Genomic DNA, 22,840 nt, shown 5'->3' with positions numbered 1-22,840 from the left:
CATAAACCCCACTGATACTTATTCACACTAAGCAGTATGTGAAATTACCACATATTGGAGAGTACCCTTAGTTTTTTTTCATCTCAGTACCACAATATGAACAAAAGGTTGGTTCCTTTGGAATGCTCATATTATTTTGCATCTGTCTTCCCCTCCCCGGCATTTCAGATCACATTCAAGAGTTGTACTGACTTACAGCAGGCTCCCACTTTTGTGGCGCAGGCATTTGGATCATTGGAGGATGTTTCTAGGAACTAACGGGTACTATGGGGACTGATTACCTCCTGGGACTGCTCCCCCCAGGATCCTTTCGTCTCCCTTCCTGTGCTCTGTTCTGAATGGCAGGTTGCGTTTCCCAGCCTCCTACCTCTGCTGTCAGACACTGGCAGGAGAAAGGAGGGGAGAAATAAGGGATAGATCAGGGTGTTCCTCCCCCTTCTTTCTGCCTCAGCTGCATCTTGGCCAACTTCTGTGGCTCTGGCTCCCCTGGGTGGCCCTCCAGGTGACCCTGGTCCCTGGGCACCAACAGCAACACTTCCTCCCTGTGTCCCTCTAGTCTTAGACTCATAGTAAGTGGCCTCCTGACTTTGCTAAACTCTGGTTTCCTCGCTGCTTCTACTGGCTTCTCTGCTCTGCCACTTTCTATACATCCAATTCCTTGCATTAATTTCTTTCTGTGTTAAGTATTTATAGTGGTTTCTGTTTTCCTGGTGCAAACCTGATCCAGAAATGTACAACCAAGTGGCAAGGGAAAATTCAGGAAGCCAAAACATTTTAGTATTTAGCCTAAAGTAGTTTCCTATGACTGCTAAAGCTTTAAATAGTGCTTAGTTGTAGCTCATTTACTCATTTTTTTTAATTCAACAAACACTTATTGAATATCTACAGTGTTTTAAGCACTCTGGTACTAAATGAATAAGCTGATGCCGGGATCCAAATATATTAAAGTCATGCATCACTTAACAATGGTGATACATCTGAGAAATGCATTGTTAGGCAATTCCATTGTTGTGTGAACAGCATAGAGTGAACTTACATAAACCTTCATGGTTTAGCCCATTACACACCTATGCTGTATGATATAGCCTATTGCTCCTCAGCTACAAAGCTGTACAGCATTTTACTATACTAAATACTGTAAGCAATTGTAACATAATTCCAAGTGTTTGTATCTCTAAACATAGGAAACGTACAATAAAAATATGGTATAAAAGATTAAAAACTGGTACACTTGTACAGGGTATTTCCCATAAACAGAGCTTACAGGACTGGAAGTTGCTCTGGGTGAGTCAGTGAGTGAGTGGTGAGTGAATGTGAAGGCCTAGAATATTACTGTACACTACTATAGACTTCATAAACACTATGCACTTAGGCTCCACTAAATTTTAAAAAAGAATATTTTCTTCAATAATAAATTCACCTTACTATAACTTTTTCATTTTATAAACTTTTCTTAAACTTTTAGACTCTTTTGTGATAATACTTAGCTTAAAACACAAGCACATTGTACATCTGTACAAAAATGTTTTCTTTCTATATTCTATAAGCTTTTAATATTTTGAGAACTTTAACTTTTAAAACTTCTTTCTTAAAAACTAAGACACAAAAACACACATTATTAGCCTTGGCATACACAAGGTCAGAATCATCAAGATGTCAATCGACAATAAGAATTTTTTTCAGCTCCATTATAATCTTATGAGACCACTGTCATAAACGCAGTCCATCATCGACAGAAACGTCGTTACGCGGCACATCACTGTATTTAGGATAACAAACCTCTAAGCAGCTGTTTATGCTATGAGATGATACCAGAGGAAGTACTCAGAGATATTATCGAAACACAGGAGCATACTACCTAACTCATTTGGGGAGAACTGGAGGGAGCTTTCTAAAGGAGTTGATGTCTCAGCTGACTCTGAGTAGGGCTTATCCAGGAGAAGAGGGGAGCGAGAGGGCACTTGTGCTGGCGTAAGCCAAAACAAAATCCAGGAAGCCAGAAAAAGCATGAGTGGATGGGAAAATTCAAGGGTTCAGTGTTGCCAGAATATAATTGCAAGGTGAGAAGTAGGAGGTCTGGAGCCAGGAAAGAGGGCAGACAATGGAGGAACCATGTATGTCGTCATAAGTAGTTTGGTCTTGACAGTGCACGTGTAGGGGAACCACTGACAGGTGTTAAACAGTGGTGCTGTGATGAGGTTTCCATGTTAAAGCCACCATGCCGACAGCTGTGTCACATCCACAGAGAGTTTGTGTAGGGGAAACAGTACTACTTAGAATGGTGCTGCTGAAATTCTACTTCAAGTAGACTGTGTTACCACATTCCACATCATAGACAAACACACTTCTATGCAAACTTTTCCTAAGTCAGGGGCTGTTACTGTTGTTTGGTAAGTCTGCATCTCTTTCTGGATAAAGCAGTCTTGTGACCCAAGATACTCCAAATAACAGACTGCAAATAAATAGAAAATATGAGAATGCATCACATCATTCTAGACCTCAGCTTTAGAAACCCAGGACCTCGAGAACCAAAGTGGAGTGCAGAAGTATCAAGGGCTTCCATTTACTCTCAGAAACCATTCCGGGACAGTAAAATAGAGACCTCACTGCCAGAATTTTGTAAGACTCCAACTTTTCCTCATGTTTATCACCTTCAGTCCCTCCCAGTACTGAATAGCAATAAGAGTCTGAAAGCAAAAACTAAAATTCTGCATATATTTCAAAAACAAAACAAGTGGATATTTCAAAATAACTTTTCCATTTCACACATGTGTTTGTAGAATCTTACATGAGAAAAAAAAAGTGAAATATATAAATAACATGCTTTCTACTCTCCTGTTGATGAGTCAAGAGAAAACAGCATTTCCTACTACTTAGTAGGAAGATAAAGTGCGTCAAGGAAGAGACAACTGGACTCTGGAGGAGGGCACCTTAAAGAGAAAAGGGAATTAAAATAAATGTCCTTGTGCTTTCAAGGTTGCTCGTCAAACCAATGGTGTGTTTTCTTTGGTTAGTTCTCCCAGGACCCGGTTCAGATGGATTCAGGCCAACTACACTGTGGGGGCTGATTCCTGGGCGATTGATAATGTTGTACTGGCCTCAGGGTGCCCTTGGATGTGCTCAGGACGAGGGATTTGTGATGCTGGACACTGTGTGTAAGTTAATAAAACTGGCAGTTTCTTTCTTTTCTAATGCAAAAATAAATATGGCTCTTTGAACTCGTGACAAATGTCTTTTCTCCACTCCCTCTCTTTCTTAGGTGTGACCGGGGCTTTGGTGGACCCTATTGTGTTCCTGTTGTTCCTCTGCCCTCGATTCTTAAAGACGATTTCAATGGGAACTTGCATCCTGACCTTTGGCCTGAAGTGTATGGTGCAGAGAGGGGGAATCTGAATGGTGAAACCATCAAATCTGGAACATCTCTAATTTTTAAAGGGGTCAGATACAGATAAGATTCTCCTTCCCAACATTACTACTAACATTGTCGTCTTCAGTCACTGCTCAACGCAAATGCATTTCTGAATCTCTTCAAATGACATAATATTTAATGCATAGTTATTGACTTTTAGCCCAAACCCTGTTTCCTCTTCTGAGTGCAGTCACTTTTTCATGATCACTTGGGCATAAACTTCTTCCTCTGCTTTGGTGATCAGACCTTCCTTACTTCCTGCTGGAATTATATACATAAATTTATATGTATATAGTTTTTAGAATGTAAATTTCCATAATCTAAGATTTAATGTTACTAAATATTTAACTTGGAATATTTTCTGAATGACTTTATGAACAGTCTGTAGTTTTTCTTTTCTCTTTTTTTCTGCCCATAGAACCATTTGGTGACTTTAAGAAAACCAAATATTTGGCCAGGCGCGGTGGCTCACGCCTGTAATCCCAGCACTTTGGGAGGCCAAGGCGAGCAGATCATGAGGTCAGGAGATGGAGACCATCCTGGCTAACATGGTGAAACCCCGTCTCCACTAAAAATACAAAAAATTTGCCGGGCGTGGTGACAGGCACTTGTAGTCCCAACTACTCGGGAGGCTGAGGCAGGAGAATAGCGTGAACCCGGGAGGTGGAGGTTACAGTGAGCCAACGTCACACCACTGCACTTTAGCCTGGGTGACAGAGTGAGACTCCGTCTCAAAAAAAAAAAAAAAAGAAAAGAAAACCAAATATTTAAGTCAAATAAAATAGCATTTTCAAACATCATCTTGTATTTCAGCCTAGATGTTCGGTTAGAGAGATGTTAAGCAATTATGTGACACTCTGTGCTAAGCTGGCACATCTTCATATGTGAATACATGCCACACCCATCTCTCTCAGCATGGGGAAATTGGCTAACCTAGGTGTGCAAATGAAGTCTTTGACAAAAACCTGCATGGGTTTCTGTACAACCCTAATGATTAACATCTAACACCTAGAAAATTAGATACCCTGGAACCTTTTCAATTATAGTTAATAGATGCCAGTTATCATCCTTGCTTGAATCCAAATTCTTCTCAAGTTTTGGATGAGAAAGAAAGCAATGCATAGTGCCTGAGAAAGATTTACAAGTCCCTGAGAGTTTTGAGGGACTGAAGAAATTGAGGTAGAACATTTCAGAGTGGAGACTCCTGGTTTTGGGAGCAGCAGGATTTGTTTTGTTTTGTCTTAACTAAGATATTAGTTCTCGTTACCACTAGCTCACATCTGACCCATTTGAACCAGTTGACAAGACTAAAAAGCAGAAGTCCTATAACTTTTTGTGATTGACAGATCTTTATCTGATAAATCTTTAAGTGGTGGAATTAACCTAGTCTTTTGATCCTCTAAACAAGGAAGATGCATGGTGTTTTGTATTTTCCCTTTAGCCATCCAAATGCAAGAGCAGCCAAGCATTGTATGTGTTAGACGTATTATCTATCAGCTCTGCAAGATGTAGAGAGGACGCAGCATGTGCCATTCAGTAGATTGCAGTGTGACCTAGAAAGTCATTCTTTCGCGAAAAAGGATATGATAGTCTCTTTTTAATGTTTACAGATTCAGGAATACTATCTACTATTAAAATAGCTTGTTTGTTACGAAAGAATTTCTCACATTTAGCACAAATGGATCACTGAACCTGAAAAAGGATGAGAAAACACATCTGTGTGAACTAGAATGTATGTGGCAGCAGAGTTTGACAGTTCTGCTGTATAAATATCAATACAAAATGCTAACCTATAAACAAATATTGCAAATATAAAAGAAAGATACTTTCAGTTTACAAATCATGCCCACTTTCAATAAAATTGCTCCTACAAAATACAGTGTAAAATAGGTCCCTTTATGAGTGTCTTGTATTGACGCATGGGAACAATTTTATACTTGCATTCCATAATCAAGGGGAAAGAGTAATCCTACTTCTATATTTTGATGTTAGCAAGGGATATTTATTACCTGAATCTGTCAACTATCTACCTCAAAGCTTTTTCATTACAATCTGAAGAAGGGACCTTTCCTCTGAACCTCAACTTCCACATAGCATTGAGCTCTAAAAGAATCCAACACTTAGCCAGGCACAGTGGTGCACATCTCTAGTCCCAGCTACAGTGGGGGCTGAGGTGGGAGGATCATTTGAGGCCAGGAGTTCGAGTCTCTAGTGAGCTATGATAACATTTATAAATAGCCACTGGGAAACAGAGCAAGACTCTGTCTCTTAAAAAAAACAAAATCCAAGGCTTTATGCAAGTGTATAAGGAAGAGGGTAAAGACATTAAGACATGAAGAAATGAAGAAGACGCATGGGTTAGGGATCATGGACTGAGCAGAGCAGTGAATTACTAGGCATAAAAGAAAAAACAAAGACTAGAAATATGAGGCTTTTACATGGCAACCTGTTGTGGAAGTATGAATCTGTGCTTTGTGAAGTTATGAGATAGGTTAAATGCACTTGCGTTTTTATTACAACATCAAATAATTTTCAAATTCTACCTTTGGCATTATCTGGATATTTTTCTCCCCAAACCAAAAGATAGTTTAATAAACAAAACACTGGTATCTTATAAAGGATACACATTTTATAATATGACATATCTGGGTTCAAATCCTACCATCACTACTTACAAACTATGTAATCTTGAGGAAGTTACTTTCCCTCCCTGAGTTTTAGTTTCCTTATCTGCAACATGAGAATAACATTTTTCTCTTAGTAGTGCTAGGTGCTTTAAATGAGTAAAGTGTCTATCTTAGCACCCAGCATGTATAGGCACTCAACATATGGTTGCTATTGTGGAATTTGCTCTACTTACATTTTTTTTCAGCTATTGAGCAATGTGATCTATAATATATATGATGAAGAAGAGGAAAAATGTTCTCTTTTAGCTAAAATTACATTTGGCATTTGTTAGTTGATGAGAAATCAGTTGACAGTGTCCACTTATTATCACACAGCCATGCATCTGTTAAGAGTCACGTCATTCAGAAGTTGCAGCTGAAAAACTAAAAGACCTGTTTGGACCTTAGGCTATTTGCATAGTGAAATTCTGTTTTACTGGCTGTCACTGCAATCCTATGTACCCATGAAGAAAAGAACCTTTCGAGTTGTCAATCCTAGGCAACCAGAAGTAGTTAAATTAGCAGAAAAAATTATGAAAGCTAATGTGGTCTGTTTCCTTGTTCATTGACTTCTCTGCATGAATGCTTACAGCCTGAGCATCAGGCCTTGTCTTAGTTATGCCTTATTTAACTTGACCCACTGAGGGGTGGTGGTGTGTCCACCTGAATGAGAGCCCCTGGGGCTATCAGAGTGAGCAAAGGAGTAGTAAGTTCCTAAGACTCCTTGGAACCCTGAGAAAGTTACCTATTAGTTCCCATCTTCCAGCGGGAGCACTTGGCACATATTCCATCTGCTTCCTCGTTACTCCTCTCATAACATGCTGTGATCAAAGGAGTCTATTTTTTTAAAAGGCCTGTAGATATGGAATGCTATCATTTTTGCACCACTTTTTAGAAGAGTCACAGAAAAGTATGATTTCGAGTTGAAACAATGAAACTGTGTCATTCAGGCACAGGATATGAAGCCATTTAGAGAGGGGAAACAAGGATCATCCCATATTTCCTTTTAAACTAGGCAAAATTTGCTTCTTAATCATGATATGTATTTATTACTCGGCTAATGCAAGTTAGGTGTATAAAATCAAAGGGACACAATTTTGCAAGTGAAAAAAAGAGTTGCTTAACATATATGTTTTTATTTTCAGGAAGGAATAAGGATGCTTATTTCAAGAGATCTGGATTGTACAAATACGATGTATGTCCAGTTTTCACTTAGATTTATAGCAAAAGGTAAGTACGAATTCATTATTTTCCTTCAAGAGAATTCTCCCCTGTACAATTCCTTTTCCACAAAAAATCACAGATTTAAGGCCCATAAGTTTTGTTATATGGAAGAGCTAACATACATTGGTACACATAAATGTTTACAAGTATTTTTCTTTAAGTTTATCTTAATATAAGGGGGGGAATACTGATTTTAAATAATTTCATATAGCTATAATCCTATTAGTTCTATGGTAGTTAAATTTATCATCATGCCCCTGAGTCTTTCCACCACTACTTTCTAACTAAAAGAAATCTAAATTTTAAAATGTTTAACTTGTGAAAAATGTGGTTTTTCTTTTACAGATATGAATCCAAAAAAAAGCCTATTCTTAGTCATTGACTTTTCATATTAACTAAATGATTTTCTTGAACAAATTGATGGTAGATATAATACATATTCAAGTAGTTTTTCTGTTTATATCCTGAGATTTAAATGTTTGACCCTTTGTAAAACCGTGATGCCTGTAGAATCAAAATGTTTTGATGTAAAGTTTCCTAAATACAGAAAGATGTCTGTGCATATCTCAGAGAAAAAGAGAGGTATTATTGTGTGCACATCCAAGGTTTGGTGTGTATTTTGAGATATACAGAAAGCCCAACCTGTCATCCCCTTAAGTCGCTTCTGAAGTATTTGGACTATAAAGCCTCCATATAAACTATAAAACATAAGTTCACGTATGCATTGATGCCTAAAGATTCAGCCAACAACATACCATTTCCCCATTTTTATCACAATATGTTTTGTACCTGTGTTATCTTCTTCCTAGGTACCCCAGAGAGATCTCACTCTATTCTATTACAATTCTCCATCAATGGAGGAATCACTTGGCACCTGATGGATGAATTTTACTTTCCTCAAACAACCAATATACTTTTCATCAATGTTCCCTTGCCATATACTGCCCAAACCAATGCTACAAGATTCAGACTCTGGCAACCTTATAATAATGGTAAAAATGCATGTGTTCTCCTGTGATCAAAACTGACAGTGGCATGTTAACACATTTGTTTCTAAGGTGTGGAGGTAGTGTTTGTGAACTGAGCAGCTTAACTGTCCACAGCACACACATTGTACATGCTTCACTTTTGACAAGTGTATTAGTCCGTTTTCATGCTGCTGATAAAGACATACCCAGATTGGGAAGAAAAAGAGGTTTAATTGGACTTACAGTTCCACATGGCTGGGGAGGCCTCAGAATCATGGTGGGAGGTGAAAGCCATGTCTTACATGGTGGCAGCAAGAGAAAATAAGGAAGATGCAAAAGCGGAAACCCCTGATAAACCCATCAGATCTCATCAGACTTACTACCACGAGAACATTATGGAGGAAACTGCTCTCATGATTCCAATTATCTCCCACTTGGTCCCTTCCACAATACATGGGAATTATGGGAGTACAATTCAAAATGAGATTTGGGTGGGGACACAGAGCCAAACCATATCAACAAGTCTCAATAAATAGTTAAATATTTAACATATATATATGTATATATAATCTCTTCCTATTTGACTGTAGGTTCTCCTGTTAATGTAAATATAGCTGAATTCTGTTACAGAGCTAAAGCTTTATAAAATAATCCAGCATTATCATTAGGCACTCATCAATTGTAATGACATTTTTGTTGCATTTATTTGGGAATACATAGTTCTTCTGATTGTGGCGTTTCATTAGTGAAATAGAACACTATTGCAAAATGCCATGATGAAGTGAGAGGGACTTAGACCAAGCAGATAGTGCTATAGATAAAATATTCTTATCACATACACTTGCTTCAGTGATAAGTTAAAGTGAATGTATAATTTAATAGCATTTCAAATGGTTACAGAAAATGATTCTACAAATTGGTAATGTTTTGTTGCTTCCTATATTTCTATTAACTGCTGATTATAAAGGACCAGACTTTACCAAGTCATGCATATAATCTCCTAAATAAATATGGAGATGCCACATTAAGCAGCAGATTCTTTGCAGAGGTAACACAAAAATGGAAAAGGCAAAGGTTCTCCCTTCTCTAAAATTTAACCTATTTCGTTAACAATTAATAAGTTAAAAATAAAACATAAAACAAAATTTTTAATTTATTGTGAAACATATACATACATCTTGTCACTGAATAAAAGTCCAAAAAAGGAATGTGCCAGGTGCGGTGGCTCACAACTGTAATCCCAGCACTTAGGGAGGCCGAGGCAGGTGGATCACCTGAGGTCAGGAGTTCGAGACCAGCCTGGCCAACATGGTGAAACCCCATCTGTACAAAAATACAAAAAAATTAGCTGGGCGTGGTGGCACACACCTGTAATCCCAACTACTCGGGAGTCTGTGGCAGGAGAATCGCTTGAACCCGGGAGGCAGAGGTTGGAGTGAGCCAGATGGCACCACTGCACTCCAGCCTGGGTGACAGAGGGATTGCTGCCTTCATACTATGTTTGGAATGCTCATCTAATGTTTTTTTCATTGATTCCACCAACCACTTTCTAAACAAGAAGAGGAAAGAATGTGACTAAAATTAGAATAGTGATAGGATTAGAGATAGAGACCTGTGATTTCATTCAAAGCATCAGGTTTGTTCTACAGGCTCCTATTTACAGTTCCTTTTTAAAAATGTTCTGTAAGAATTGTACTAAAGTAGAAATCAGTGAAGAAGCAACCTAGGGAATCTTGACATTTCTGCTTGGCATGGACTTATCACCTTGTTTCAAGGTCAGTCCAAACAGTGCTTTACAAAAGCAGCCTGGCGTTTGCCCTTCTTATCTACTCTATAACATATTCCTTAAACACCTGGTCTAAATCACTGAATCAAATCCTATAGCAGTAAAAAGAGTGATTTCCCTTGTTTCCTATATATTCCCACAGTATCTCCAGATCAACATAGAAGACTTGAAAAACATTAAGATAACATGGAGTATTATTGATCAGAGAATATTTTTCTTCTTTGTTAAATAAACAAATAAATACAATTGTGTATCAGGGCATTCTTTTAATGGCCACAGTCCTTCAGCCTGACTCAAGTATGGGTTGACCCTAAAAAGTCATGAATTGCTCCCTGAATAGACTGGTTAGTGTACCTTGGTTCTAAGTCCACTAACTGACCACCCATTCTCACAGATTCCCCTAAACCACTAAAACACAACTCAAAACCCACTCTTGCCAGGGGAGGGTTCATAGCACTGCTATTATTTGAAGGACAGCATGCTTTCACGTACATGATATACAAAGCATTATCACAGCTTTCTGAAATTAACAAGGCAGTTCCATGCTATATCGATTTAATATGGTTGCAAGCTTAATTTTTTCGTTTTTTTTTTTTTTTTTTTTTTTTTTTTGAGACAGCGTCTTGTTCTGCTGCCCAGGCTGGAGTGCAGTGGTGAGACCTTGGCTCACTGCAACCTCCACCTCCCAGGCTCAACCGTCCTCCCCCACAGCCTCCTGAGTAGCTGGGACTACAGGCACGCACCACCACGCCTAGCTAATTTTTTTGGTTATTTGTTTGTTTGTTTTTTTTTTGTGGAGACAGAGTTTTGCCATATTGCCCAGGCTCAGGCAATCCGCCCACCTTGGGCTCCCAAAGTGCTGGGATTACAGGCGTGAGCCACTGCACCTGGCCAATTTTAATCACTGACAATATACTGTTATGTACTTTATGGGTTTTTTTTTTCCCCTAGAAAGCATATGGATTTGGCGGGGGGGTGGTTTGTGTGGTTCTTTTTTGAGACATGGTCTTGCTCTCTTGCCCAGGCTGGAGTGCCGTGGCATGATCACAGCTCACTATAACCTCAAACTCCTGGACCCAAGCAGTCCTCCCACCTCAGCCTCCTGAGTAGCTAGGACTACAGGCATGTGCAACCACACCTGGCTAATTTTTTTTATTTTTTGTAGAGATAAGCCCTTACTATGTTGTCCAGGCTGGTCTTGAACTCCTGGGCTCAAAAAAATCGTCCTGTAGAAGGCATATGTTTAACTTATTGTTACTGAGTTGCTTTTGTCCTTTGCTTTCTTTCAATGGGCAAAAGTGTTCATTTGATTTTCATCACTGGAAAAACTTGCTTTATCCAAAAACGCCTTAGGTAAGAAAGAAGAAATCTGGATTGTTGACGACTTCATTATCGATGGAAATAATTTAAACAACCCCATGATGCTCCTGGATACATTTGACTTTGGGCCCAGAGAAGACAATTGGTTTTTCTATCCTGGTGGTAACATTGGTCTTTATTGTCCATATTCTTCAAAGGGGGCACCGTAAGTATTTAATTAAGAATCTAAACATGAAACCACTCTTGCATACAAATCATGATGAACTTTTGCCTAAATGGGTTCCTGGTTGTTTACCTGTGTAACAGGGAAGAAGATTCAGCTATGGTGTTTGTTTCCAATGAAGTTGGTGAGCATTCCATTACCACCCGTGACCTCAATGTGAATGAGAACACCATCATACAATTTGAGGTACTTGACTTTGTTCTAGAATAAATGCTTTCAATTTTATATTGAACAAAACCTGGGAAAGAGGAGGAAAATCTCAGATGATTTCATGCATTATGACCTCCCATTTTTGTGCAAGGATGTAAGAGGTTTTAGCATCATCATTTACCTTTATTAACAGAGTCAATTGTCATACTAAGGTTTATTTCTGAATTCTTATCCTTTATGACGTAGCTTCCCCACCTGCTACAATGGGAAGTTGAAATATTTTAAACATTTTAAAAATGAAAAGGCTCATACTATTCTTGTATTATATTTCCACACTTTTTATGTGAAACTTAAAATTTCTTAGGGACCAGGTCAAATGTAACTATAGTCTATGCCATGCTAGTATATTTATATAATATTTATCATGATGTTATTAATTTTACAGATAATACTACACTGTTTTATAACTTCAAATATATTTGCTCTGTGTATTTTATTAATATTTATGCACTCCTTATATTTGTCAAGAGAGCAAATTAATAATTAACATAAAAATATTTACATATTTCAAAACCTTAGATAAAATCAGCAGAACCAAAGGTACATTATACCGGCGTTTTAGAATATTAACTTTTCAGAATATTTTTTCATAGCTGATAAAAGATGACATCTTTAGCCCATTTAAGAGTTCCATTATCAGCCAGGCGCGATGGCTCCCACCTGTAATCCCAGGACTTTGGGAGGCCAAGGCGGGCAGATCATGAGGTCAGGAGTTCAAGACCAGCCTGACCAACATGGTGAAACCCCGTCTCTACTAAAAAATACAAAAATTAGCCGGGTGTGGTGGTGCACACCTGTAATCCCAGCTGCTCAGGAGGCTGAGGCAGGGGCATTGCTTGAACCCGGGAGGTGAAGGCTGCAGTGAGCCGAGATCACGCCACTATACTCCAGCCTGGGTGACAAAGTGAGACTCCATCTCCAAAAAAAAAAAAAAAAAAAAAAGAATTCAGGTAGAAACAAGCGCCTATAGGTGAAAGTTTATCAAATGTCAATAGTTACTCATCAGAAGGTAAAAGGTATGTAAGTTCACATACCTACACACACATAATATGTATAGTGTATATTTATTGATATATAACTATAGATGGCTATATGTAACTATATATATCAATAACTGGTTGCTATGCTTTGATGGCATGATAGTAAGAAAATGTTAATCTCCATTGGAAAGGGGACAATTTTTATAGAAAGAATTGCATGTATTTATTCAGTTTATTTTAATGCACTTGAAAGCATGGAAAAAGGAAGGGAAAGCCATTGTTTCCCTAATGGCTAAAAAGGTCTTTACATAAAGACAGAATACACTGGTGGATACCAGGGCAGGGAGGGGAAGGATGTGGGAAGAAGTAGGTGAAAGGAGACAAGCTTGCAGTTATGTAGGATGAATAAGTCTAGAGATCCAATGTACAGCATGAAGACCATAGTTAATAATATAATATTGTATGCTGAAAACATGTTAAGAGAATAGATTTGAGGTGCTCTTACCACATACACAAAAGGTAACTATGGAAGGTGATAGATAGGTTAATTTGCTTGGCCATAGTAATTATTTCACTTTGTATATTATATCAAAACAGTATGGGTACACCTTAAGTATATATAATTTTAAAAAGATCTTTCCCTGTGCCAGGGAAATGATGACAATGTTTGTATTCTCTTTTGGTATTGAATATGCATTGAAGATTCATGCGTAAAACCCTTGGGATTATTTGGAAGGTGTCACAAGAAGGAAAATAGAAGGTATCCTACCTAGTAGATGGGGCAGGGGAAGCTAACAGGGTTAGGGAAACAGTCTTTTCACTATGATGTGCTTGGCTTGGCTAGGAAAATGGGCCAAAGATAAAATTTGGAATTGTCCCAGCCTCTGCCTTATCCACTTCCTGCTTTTTATAAAATGAAGGGAAATAAATTTTTCATGAGGCCCTTTGAGGTTCTTTATGAAAAATTATAATTTAAAGGTAATATACAATATGACTCAGTTAGGCAAAACATAATTTTATAGTGTTAAATATTTCAACAAAACAGTTCCCAGGAAAATGGACCCTAGAAAATAATGAAGTGGTGAATCATTTCAAGGCTTGTTGCTCTGAGGTAATTTGTATCGTTTTTTCTTCATCCCAAGATCAATGTCGGCTGCTCGACTGATAGCTCATCCGCGGATCCAGTGAGACTGGAATTTTCAAGGGACTTCGGGGCGACCTGGCACCTGCTGCTGCCGCTCTGCTACCACAGCAGCAGCCACGTCAGCTCCTTATGCTCCACCGAGCACCACCCCAGCAGCACCTACTACGCGGGAACCATGCAGGGCTGGAGGAGGGAGGTCGTGCACTTTGGGAAGCTGCACCTTTGTGGGTGAGGACCCGCTGCTTGCCGCCACATTTGTTTCTCATTTGACAGTTTATTCCTGAAGTCGTCATTCACTTGCCACTTTATCACGGGGAAATTTCCACCTGACATTTCTTCCTCAGTTGTCCAGGAAGCAGATCAGTGGCTATTTAAAATGTAGGACACTGAGCTGACATAACTACTAATTTCTAGTTTGAAGGTAGATTTTAACAGCACACCGTGGGCTGCACCCTGTAGTGGGGTTCATATCCTTGTGAATGTCTCTTAGATCAGTTAGAACGCAACAAAAATAGGGTTTTCCCCTAATGCTGTGACGTTCCTCTGCCTACTCCCACCTCACGATATAAATGCAGCTAGAATATTATGACTTTCAAACATCTGCCTATATGTCTTATGCAGGGAGAGTGTACATAGGGAGCATAGAAGCCCACAGAATATTTCTGGTGTCTCATTAAAAAAAAAAAAAAGGCTAGCACGTTGCCCCCAGGCATCTCTACTTTTCCAACCTCTCTGAGCATTCTTGTTACATATATTTGACTCTTCTGCTGAAAAACAACTTAGAGATAAAGGACTTCACCCCCAACAGAAATGAAATGAAAAGTATATTTCAAAAAATAAAACTAATAATAAAAGTGAAGAAAGAGAGGAAGTCAACAAAGCAGTCTGCCTCCAAATTTCTGTCTTTTCTCTCAGAATAAAGAATGTTTTCTTTCAGAGTATGTCAAAAAAAGAAGAAAGTACTAATATCATACTTTCAAGATGGAAATAGATTTATATTCCTGATGTGAAACTGAGCATAATTAGAAGTCTTGAGTCTTCAAACAAGACTACTAATACCTAGTACTTTTCCAAAAGGGTGAAAGTGAATTTTTTAAAGTCTGCATCTCTTTGAACATAGATCTATCCACTCATTATATTATCAGCATAACTGTTATAAATTGATTGCTAAGGATTTTAATATTTTGGGTTGTTGAATATATCATTTACTAATCCTTGTGATTATGCCAGGATATGATTCTAATAGGAAATCCAACTATCTTTTTAAAAACAAGCATTACTAAGCAAAATGTCCTCAAAGTTCTTTAGAACTGACAGCCAGAGGAGGCAAAGAGTGTCTCTGGAGATTGTAGGAATAGATGGAGCTAATGACACAGCCAGCACAACCAGAAAGCTACCATTGGTTGGGGGGAGCTTGTCTTTAGAAGAATCTGACAGGGGAAAATAAGCCAGGAAAAAGTTTTTATTCAAAATAGTTGTATTACTTAAGATCGTATGTTGCAAGAAATATAAAGAGGCTTACCAAAAAGGTGAAAGAACTTATTGGAAAGATACTGGGGAATTTCATGGACTTCGCTCAGAAAGTGTGGGGAACTTAGCAACAGAAGTTTGTGATCCTTGTTTTTATAGTGCTCACTTTAACATCACTCAGCAAACTAGAGCTTTCATTGCCTGGAGCTCTTAATTCCAAATTTCCAAATCTGAACCTATCAGCTGTAGCCTGAAAGCTAGGTGTTCCAAGAGAAGCATAGCTGTTGAAAGACCATGCCTATGAGCAGGACAGGCAAGGGAAAGGCCTAGATAGCTTAGGCACTGCTGTGGTCTGAATTGTTGTTGAAATTCACATGTCTCAATTCATTCCCCTGAAGGTAATGGAATAAGGAGATGGGGCATTTTAGGGGGCGATTAGTTCATGAAAGTGGAGCCCTCATGATTGGCATCAGTGCCCTTATAAAAGAGACCCCAGTAGACTGCCTTGCCTCTTCCACCATGTGAGGACCCAGCAGGAAGGCACCATCCATAAACCACAAGTGAGCCCTCAGCAGACACTGATGTGCTGGCTCCTTGATCTTGGACTTCCCAGCCTCCAGAAGTGTGAGAAATAAATTTCTGTTATTTATAAGCCACCCGATTTATGGTATTTTGTTACAGCAGCCTGAATGGAGTAACACAGGCTTCTAGATACAGAGCAGTCTGCCGAACTCCCTCACGGTATTACGGAAAAACACTAGGTTTTCTGTTTAATGGACCTCCAATTTCCTCCAATTATCCAGCTAAGAATTAGATTAAATAGAAAACCACCCTAAAGATAGATTGTAGGTTATGATTTTAGGTTGTTTTGCCAACTGAGACTTGCTTCAGCAAGTTCCCACGTGGAAAAATCCCATCTAAAGGTGTATGAAATAAGATGGCAAAGATCTGCCAGTCAGAGGCACTGAGTGAAGACGCTCATGCCAGGGGAGTGCTCCAGCATCACAGAGACCACCTCGCCCAGTGTTGGTAATGCCCACTGTGCTGTGCTTCCACGTAAGGCATGACAATATAATTTGGAAATATCAACAAGAGAATTGCAGACATCTGTATTTTCACCCACTAGTACAAAGCCACTTACAAAACACAATACTATAATAGTGTACAGAATCTAGACTGTCACATTATTTGCATTCCGTGTCATTTTTATTTCTCTGAAAAGAAAGTAAATGTATCAAGGAGGCATGCATGCCTGTTTTCAGAATGGTATAAATGCACCTTTCAAACTGCCTTCAACCATTTCTGTGAGGAGAAAACTTTGCCTTAGGGTGTTGGCTACTCCTTGTTTCAGGAAAAGAATTAGCACTCTTCTTAACACCCATGCAGGCATGAATGGCTGGAAGGCAAAAGTTAAATTTTCTCCAACTCAGTGAACCATCCCTTGGTTGGTATTCAACATGGTACATAGTAATGGCACAAGTGCTGGATGCTAAATATATATATATACACACACACAAAAATCCATGTTTAAAATACTTTTTTCTGTGCATTTGTTGGATACTAGATACACACAAAAAGTGTATTCAATGTTCTCAGGTGCAAAATAGTCAAATTTTGTTGCCTCTACATATATAGTCCATTTACATGCAAAGAATAACTATGAGCTTTCATCTAATTTTATTCGTATCACCTTGTGTCCTTTTAGAGTCCTTTTGTCTTTAAAAGTTCCTAATTGTTTTTGCTTTATGCAGCTTCGTAATGAGTCAGCCAGAACCCCTATTTAATGAAAGCAATGTTGTGTGCTTGAAATTTTAAGTTTATGTTTAAAAAACAGATCCTTTTGAATACGACTGGCTTAGAAGAACAGATGTTGACATTCACCAAGGAGGGTGGCAGTGAGAAATTTTCAAAATAAGATTTCAGCAGAAGGGAACCTCAGTGAAACCAGACCCTTCAGTCCATTTATCATAGTGCTTGCAGTTTCTGTGTCAAGGCAGGTGAACAATAATAAATATCCAACTAAGGTGGTTCATTTGTATTCAGAACATTTGAATAAATAAGTTCAAAAACATCCTTGTAGGCTTTTGTTCAAAGGAAAACTCCAGCCATTTCCCTCAGCTCAGCAGTCTGAAAGTTCAAAAGGTAAGCAGTGCTTCTTGCCAAGACTAAACTCTGACAAGTATTTGAAAATAAAGTTTAATTATGGACTGGCATTTTGGGGGCAGCTTAATATAGTTGGAGTTTGGGACTGGGTGCGGTGGCTCACACCTATAATCCCAGCACTTTGAGAGGCCAAGGTGGCCAGATCACTTGAGGTCAGAAGTTTGAGACCAGCCTGGCTAACATGGTAAAACCTCGTTTCTGCTAAAAATACAAAAAGTAGCCAGGCGTGGTGATGGGTGCCTGTAATCCTAGCTACTCGGGAGGCTGAGGCAGAAGAATTGCTTGAACCCTGGAGGTGGAGGTTGCAGTGAGCTGAGATCATGCCACTGCACTCCAGCTTGGGTGACAGAGCAAGATGAAACAATGAAATTAGGGTTAAATATATGTAGGAACTTGAATCTGTCTGCTTTACTATCCACTAAATTTTAGGAGCCTAACAAGTGTATTTTTCCCTCACTACCCATCCTTAACCCTGGTATTTAACTTCTAATTTCTGTTTCTCAAACAGAAAACTATTCAGAATTTAGTTGCTATGATAATTGAAAATTGAGAAGATTCACAGGGCACAAAAATAAGTGCACATGTCATCTTTGCATCCTGCTACTCTAAAATAAATCTATCTTCTTTGAACGGAGTTTTATACATGATAAAATAGATTAAAATATTTCTGGACAGCTGCCTAAATATGTAGATTATTTCTAAGGAGCTAACTTATCATCAGCAACATGATAGGACAATTCAAAAGGAAAATTATTTTGGACTTAAAAAGAAGTTAAGAAATCAAAGAATCTTAAAATACATCAGATTTTGCCACTTTTTATCTTAAAAAATAATATTTTGGGGCTGTTTCTGATCAGATAAAATCCAAAAAACCTTAGTTTGGCTCATAAGGACTTTCACAACAAATTACGTACAACAAAAGGTTTACTGAGCAGGTACTACGTATGAACACTATATGGTTGCCTTAAAAAGGTACAAAAAAAGAAAGAGACATGGACATTGGCCTCTACGAGCTCACAGCCAGTAGAGGAAATAGACACACTTTTAAATAACTCCAGCCCTGATAACTATAATAATGGAAATTCCATCAAAATTATGGAAGAGAAAGTAAGATAGAAAAATTTAAAAGATTAGTCATTTACCATAAGGTCCATCAATTTCACTACCCTTCTACCCAAAAGAATTGAAAACATGTATTTTAGCAATTACCTGTACACAAATATTCATAGCAACACTGTTCACAATAGCCAAAAAAATGGAAACAACCAAATGTCCACCAACTAATGAATGGGTAAATAAAGCTAGTATATCCATACAATGGAATATTGTTCAGTAATAAAAGGCATGAAATTCTGATACTTGCTACACCATGAATGAACCTTGAAAACATTACGCTAAGTGAATGAAGCCAGACACAAAAGGTCATATATTCTATCTTTCCATTTATATGAAATATCCAGAAGAGGTAAATCCATAGAGACAGAACTGATTGGTGGTTGTCAGTTGTCAGGGAGGGAGAGATGGGGAAAACTGTTTAATGGGTATGGGGTTTCCTTTTGGGGTGATAAAAATGTCTTGAAACTACAAAGAGGTGATGGTTGGACAACACTATCAATGTGCTAAATGCCACTGTGTGTACACTTTAAATGGTTAATGGTTAATTTTACATTGTGTGAATTTTACATCAGTTTTTTTTTTTAAAAAAGATTAGTTATACAGAGTGTATTAAACAGACAGTAGGGGCTGGGTGTGATGGCTTACACTTGTAATCCTAGCACTTTGGGAGGTCGAGGTGGGTGGATCGCTTGAGGTCAGGAGTTGGAGAACAGCCTGGCCAACATGGTGAAACCCCATCTCTACTAAAAATACAAAAATTAGCCAGGTGTGGTGGTGGGCACCTGTAATCCCAGCCACTCGGGAGGCTGAGGCAGGAGAATAGCTTGAACCCAGGAGATGGAGGTTGCAGTAAGCCAAGATTGTACCACTGCACTCCAGCCTGGGTGACAGAGTGAGGCTCTGTCTCAGAAAAAAGAAAAAAGAAAAAAAAAAAGGATAGTAGGGATGGAGAAATCTTCACCAAGGAGGTCAATATTGAAAAAGATGGGAAGATCAAGTGAAATGTTGACATTCTGATAGGATTGGGAAAAGCTTACGAGAAACAAGAACTTTATTGGAAAAATCCTGGAGATTGAGGAATGGAGTTTTGTTCCTGAAATGGCAAATGTCTTCTATTTCTTGGGTGTTGAGCATAGGTAGAAGCTTCCCATTGTTCATTGATCAGATGTGCTTACTTTGAAGGTATATTGTTCTGTCGATCAGCTTTTGAAAGACTTGTACCTCTTTTCCAGATCTGTCCGTTTCAGATGGTACCAGGGATTTTACCCTGCTGGCTCTCAGCCAGTGACATGGGCCATTGATAATGTCTACATCGGTCCCCAATGTGAGGAGATGTGTAATGGACAGGGGAGCTGTATCAATGGAACCAAATGTATATGTGACCCTGGCTACTCAGGTCCAACCTGTAAAATAAGCACCAAAAATCCTGATTTTCTCAAAGATGATTTCGAAGGTAGTCTTTTCTTACAAATTCTATGTAGTCTTGTGAAAGAACTTATATGTTAAACACAATTTTTGGTAGATAACTAATAATGCATTAAGTTTAATTCTAATATCTCATTATTACTTCAGTTGTGAACATCCAAGAATTCATTTAGTTCTGAATTTATAGGGTTCCATTTTGGAAACAATGGTCAGTGAGTGAGATACTGATACATGCTACAAGATCTTTATTGAGAAAAACTAAGGCTGTGTTCACCATTTTTTCTACCACATGTCATTTCTGACTAATGACAATTTTAGGAAATATCTATAGAGAGTTAATCTTGGATGGAAGTGTTTCCAGAAATATAAGTTCCTGTTATTGCTTTACCACAAACTGCTTAAATAGCCTCTCATCACTTTCCGTAGTTTAGTTTTACAGCTAGAATTCAGTATCATTATGTATTAAGACAGTGTTACAACATAGTAAAATGCATGTAATGTAATGATTAGAAAAAGAATTTAAATTATATATGCACTTTTATCAAACTGTGGAAAAAAGTCTCCATAAAAGAAAGTCTTAAATATAATAGCTATCCATATTAGGGTAATGGGATTAAAAGATTTTCTTTTGGCCTGGTGCAGTGGCTCATGCCTGTAATCCCAGCACTTTGGGAGACTGAGACGGGTGGATCACGAGGTCAGGAATTCGAGACCAGCCTGGCCAACATGGTGAAACCCCATCTCTACTAAAAACACAAAAAAGCCAGGTGGGCTGGTGGGCACTTGTAATCCCAGCTACTGGGAGGTGATTCGCTTGAACCTGAGAGGCAGAGTTTGCAGTGAGCCGAGATTGCACCACTGCACTTTAGCCTGGGCGACAGAGCGAGACTCCATCTCAAAAAAAAAAAAAAAAAAAAAAAAAAAGATTTTCTTTCTTTTTGCTGAGTTTTTGTAAAATTGTTATATTTATGGTTTTACAATACATTTTAAAACTAGATCTAAGTATATCCATTCAGTGGAACATTACTCAGCCATAAAAACAAATGAAACACTGATACATACCACAACATAGATGAAACTCAAAAACATGTTAAATGAAAGAAGCCAGACACAAAAGGCCACATATTATGTCAATCTGTGTTTATGAAATATTCAGAATAAGTTAATTCATAAAGACAGAAAGCAGATTAGCATTTGCCAGGGCTGGAGGAGGGGGAAATGAGGGGACAGAGACAGTTTAACGGGCACAGGGTTTCCTTTCAGTCTTATGAAAAAGTTCTGGAACTAGGTAGTAGTGATGACTGCACAACAGAGTGTATCAGCTAAATGCCACTGAACTGTTTACTTTGAAATGGTTAAATTGGTAAATCTTATGTGATGTGTATTTTACTACAATGAAAAAATAAACTAAATTGGAGTATCTGAACAGATTTAAGAGCTGGTTTTTAAAGATGTTATTTTATATTTTATTTTATATTATTTTATTAATTTATTTATTTATTGAGATGGAGTTTTGATCTTTCACCCAGACTGGAGTGAAGTGGCTCAATCTCAGCTCACTGCAACCTCCACCTCCTGGGTTCAAGCGATTCTCCTGCCTCAGCCTCCTGAGTAGCTGAGATTACAGGCGCCTGCCACCACACCTAGCTAATTTTTGTAGTTTTAGTAAAGACAGGGTTTTGCCATGTTGGCCGGACTAGTCTCGAACCCCTGACCTCAGGTGATCAACCCGCCTCAGCCTCCCAAAGTGCTGTGATGACAGGTGTGAGCCACTGCGCCCAGCCTTAAAGACGTTATTTAATAGGCAATAATAAATGGCATTGAAATTTCTCCCATTAAAACTGTTTTTTAAAATATTTTATTGTCCCTGCCTGATACTATCCTTACATTAGAAAGGACACAGTAGAGAGGCTGGTGGAAAGGCCACACAAGCCCCCACCTTCCTGATGGCCTGAACCACTCTCTGACTAACCAGTGTCCTTTTTTTCAGTGTGAACAAGCAGAAAGGAGGGATCCATCTAGCTGGACCATAGATACTCAAGAAAATACCCCCTCCTCCTATCACAAGAATCTGTAAAGTATACCAGCCAAGGCTAAACAATTCAAGCTAAAATGTTGAAAAGGCCTCTTATCCCAAAACACTACTTTAATATTTATGACTTCGTATTTTGAAACCACATAATGCGTTTACCATACTCCTTTTAAAAATATAATACAACTCACTATAGTTGGGGTCATAGGTAAACCATATTTTCCAATTTTTTCAGGTCAGCTAGAATCTGATAGATTCTTATTAATGAGTGGTGGGAAACCATCTCGAAAGTGTGGAATCCTTTCTAGTGGCAACAACCTCTTTTTCAATGAAGATGGCTTGCGCATGTTGATGACACGAGACCTGGATTTATCACATGCAAGGTAATCATTTTTAGATGCTGTTGAAAAAAACCACATCATAATGTATAATAGCAGAACATAATCAAATCAGAAAGAAGCAGAGAGATTTCAAGGACAAGGCCTTCCATTAGAAATACTGAACTTTTCTCTTTATCAAAGCTTTCAGGAAGACACAATTTACATAATTTCTAATCTAAAATTGAGAGAGATTATTCAAAACTTAATCAGAAAGGAAACATACCTAAACAGGCAACAGTTAACATCTGGTATTTTATAAGATTGAGATTAGGAAGTAATAATGTTTAATTTACTTTAACTTCAATCAAATATTGTGGATTTATC

General features: G+C 38.3%; 1 protein-coding gene across 3 annotated transcripts in view; it reads left to right on the top strand.

The window, feature by feature from the left end:
* RELN (reelin) overlaps window positions 1–22,840 on the top strand; it is a 510,762-nt gene that overhangs the window by 418,172 nt on the left and 69,750 nt on the right. For all 3 annotated transcript variants that reach the window (XM_005550435.4, XM_065542420.1, XM_045387530.2), the window contains exons 35-43: window positions 3,015–3,155; window positions 3,260–3,437; window positions 7,221–7,305; window positions 8,109–8,291; window positions 11,407–11,578; window positions 11,680–11,782; window positions 13,929–14,158; window positions 19,912–20,132; window positions 22,372–22,519. In XM_005550435.4, coding sequence (XP_005550492.3) covers window positions 3,015–3,155; window positions 3,260–3,437; window positions 7,221–7,305; window positions 8,109–8,291; window positions 11,407–11,578; window positions 11,680–11,782; window positions 13,929–14,158; window positions 19,912–20,132; window positions 22,372–22,519 — 1,461 coding nt within the window. The remainder of the gene's footprint in view (window positions 1–3,014; window positions 3,156–3,259; window positions 3,438–7,220; window positions 7,306–8,108; window positions 8,292–11,406; window positions 11,579–11,679; window positions 11,783–13,928; window positions 14,159–19,911; window positions 20,133–22,371; window positions 22,520–22,840) is intronic.

This window comes from Macaca fascicularis, chromosome 3 (genome assembly GCF_037993035.2).
Source record: "Macaca fascicularis isolate 582-1 chromosome 3, T2T-MFA8v1.1".
Classification (NCBI taxonomy): Eukaryota; Metazoa; Chordata; class Mammalia; order Primates; family Cercopithecidae; genus Macaca; species Macaca fascicularis.
The sequence above is the reverse complement of the archived record's forward strand: the minus strand, read 5'-3'. Positions and strand labels throughout refer to the sequence as shown.